Consider the following 2,316-nt stretch of genomic DNA (forward strand, 5'->3'; position numbering starts at 1 on the left):
TGCCCAGGAAAAACAATCTAACACTCTCCTAACCCCCAAAGTAATCTCTGACGCGCTGGACGTGCTGCGCCGCCTGCGAAACGCGGAGGACCGGGGAGTAAAGGCTGGCGGCGTGGCGCCCAGCGCAGGCTTCGGTGGGCCGGGCTGCCCCGCGGGCGAGGGCGGGGGCCGGGCCGCCGCCGGGTCCGCCGGCCGGCAGGGGGCGCGGGCGCCCCGGGACCCGCGCCGCCGACCCCGCCGCGCGTTCGCTTGCCGCCCGGCAGCACATGTGTTTCTGTTTTGTGTTGTAGCATTTGTTCTGGAAGCTTGTATTTACATTTTAAGTGTATCTGGTGAGTGGGCTGGAGACCTCGTCTGGGCTGGGGGAAAAAAGCCCTTCGGTTCTTTCAGTGTCTCCTCTTCCTTTTTCTCTCCGGTTTCTCATCACTCCACGCAGGTAGGGGCTGAAAATGAAATCGACAATGATCAGTTTGCGGGGTCTGGGAAAGTTTTTTTTTAAAGAGGAGAAAAGGTTAAAAAAAAAAAAAACCTGGGGGAGGTTGGGGGAATTGAATGAATAAAAAGGGGAAGGAAGGCGGATCCACGTGGTTTAATCGGAGACAGACAGAGATCCCATTGTTCAAAATCAATTTAAAAAAAAAAAAAGCAGACAGGGCGAAGGGGCAGGGACGCTGGGGGAAAGTAGCGGCGGAGCCGGGCACTTTTGCAGCCGGGATCGGAAGGATCGGCTGAGCCGCACGCTCGGGGAGGGGCCAGGAGAGTGTCGGGCACCATTAAAGTTTTTATTTTTCGTGTCTGTGCGAGCAGGTGTTTGGGGCCGGGGGCCGGCTCTATTTGCGCCACCACCCACCCACCGTTCCGTTGGGGGCAGCCAACCCTAAGGGATTCGGCTAGAGCCCGAGGTCGGGACCCCCAGGCTGGAGCGGAATTGAGGACTCAGGCGGGGGGTGGAGAGAACTGCATTTGAATGGGCTTGGGGAGGGGGGTGCGGAGACAAAAGCAGCAGGTGGGGCCGCCGCGGAGGGGGTAGCTCCTTCACCGAGGTGCCAAAAGGGGGTCTTTGAAGTGTCCCAAAGCCTTCTCTAATTAAAACCTCGGGGATCAGAGACTTCCTTTTTCTTTCCCTTTACTTTTTGGGGACCTGGCTGCAATTATGATGCGATGTAGGCAAACCTAACTTGAGGATGGGTCTGGGGGGGGGTCTCCATTTTTTTCTTTCCCTGAGCGGATTGCAGTCGGGGACCTGGGCTCCCGTGCGGGATTCCCCGGAGGAGGCGCGCCGGGGCCCAGGAGAGGCGCGATTTCCTCCCGGCTCGCCCCCTCTCCGCCCACCCCGCGGCCGCCACTTTGGGGAGGGCAGGGGAGGAAGTGGAGGCCGGTGGCTCGGCTGGCTCCCCTCCCCCCGCGCAGTTTATAACCCGTCCATTGTGCGCCGCTGCCCCGTGTCTCCTCCAGCGCGACCATGCCCAGGAAGAAGGCGGCGGCGGCCTGGGAGGAGCCGAGCTCGGGCAACGGCACGGCCCGTGCCGGGCCCAGGAAGCGCGGTGGCCCGGCCGGCAGGAAGCGCGAGCGGCCCGAGCGCTGCAGCAGCAGCAGCGGCGGCGGTAGCAGCGGCGACGAGGACGGCCTGGAGCTCGACGGGGCCCCCGGCGGGGGCAAGCGCGCGGCGCGGCCGGCGGCAGCCAAGGCAGGCGGCGCGGCCGTGGTCATCACCGAGCCTGAGCACACCAAGGAGCGCGTCGTGAGTGCGGGGCCGGGGCAGGGGGCCGGGGGACAAGGGCCGCGGCACGTCACCGCGCGCGTCCTGACCGGGGGCGGCGGGGCCGGCGCAGGCCGCGGGCTGAATCATCGCCGCCGCCACCGCATAACAAAAGGGCGCGGGGCGGGCGCGGGCCGGGGCCTACTCGACCCCGCCGCCGCCGGGGAGGGGCACCCGGAACCCGCGCCCGCCCGCGCGAGGGGGTCATGGCCCCGCCCCCGGCGCCGCTCGAGCCGACTCCCTCCGCCTCCCCTCCCCCTCCCGCCCCGGGAAGGGAGACTTTTCCAAGTTGTCTCCGGCCGGAGGAGGGGAGGCGCGCACCGGGCCCGGGGCGCGGCGCAGCGTGTCCTCGGTCGCCCCTGGCCCCCTCTGGCCGCCGGTCGGCCCCGGCACCGCGGGGGAGGGGGCCGCCGGCGCGCTGCGGGAGCGGCGGTTCACGCCGGGGCTTTGAGGTTCCCGCCGCCTCGGCTTCGGCGCTCCGGGGGGGCGGGGCTTGGCGGCAGCCGCGCATGCCCCGTGCGGTCCTGCGCCGTCTCGCGCCGCCGGGGAGGCGGGGG

The 2,316-nt window shown here is 67.8% G+C and overlaps 1 protein-coding gene across 2 annotated transcripts in view; it reads left to right on the forward strand.

Annotated features, from left to right (window-relative positions):
- Positions 1-232: 232 nt before the first annotated feature.
- The window catches only part of RCC2 (regulator of chromosome condensation 2), a 26,367-nt gene continuing 24,283 nt past the window's right edge, over positions 233-2,316 (forward strand). The window contains exons 1-2 of one of the 2 annotated variants that reach the window (XM_007459256.1): positions 233-436; positions 1,456-1,741. In XM_007459256.1, coding sequence (XP_007459318.1) covers positions 1,463-1,741 — 279 coding nt within the window. In that variant the 5' untranslated portion in view covers positions 233-436; positions 1,456-1,462. Of the gene's footprint in view, positions 437-1,421; positions 1,742-2,316 lie in introns of those variants that run through there. The other variant, XM_007459257.1, reaches the window with a different exon arrangement.

Source organism: Lipotes vexillifer, unplaced genomic scaffold (assembly GCF_000442215.2).
Source record: "Lipotes vexillifer unplaced genomic scaffold, Lipotes_vexillifer_v1.1 scaffold496, whole genome shotgun sequence".
Classification (NCBI taxonomy): Eukaryota; Metazoa; Chordata; class Mammalia; order Artiodactyla; family Lipotidae; genus Lipotes; species Lipotes vexillifer.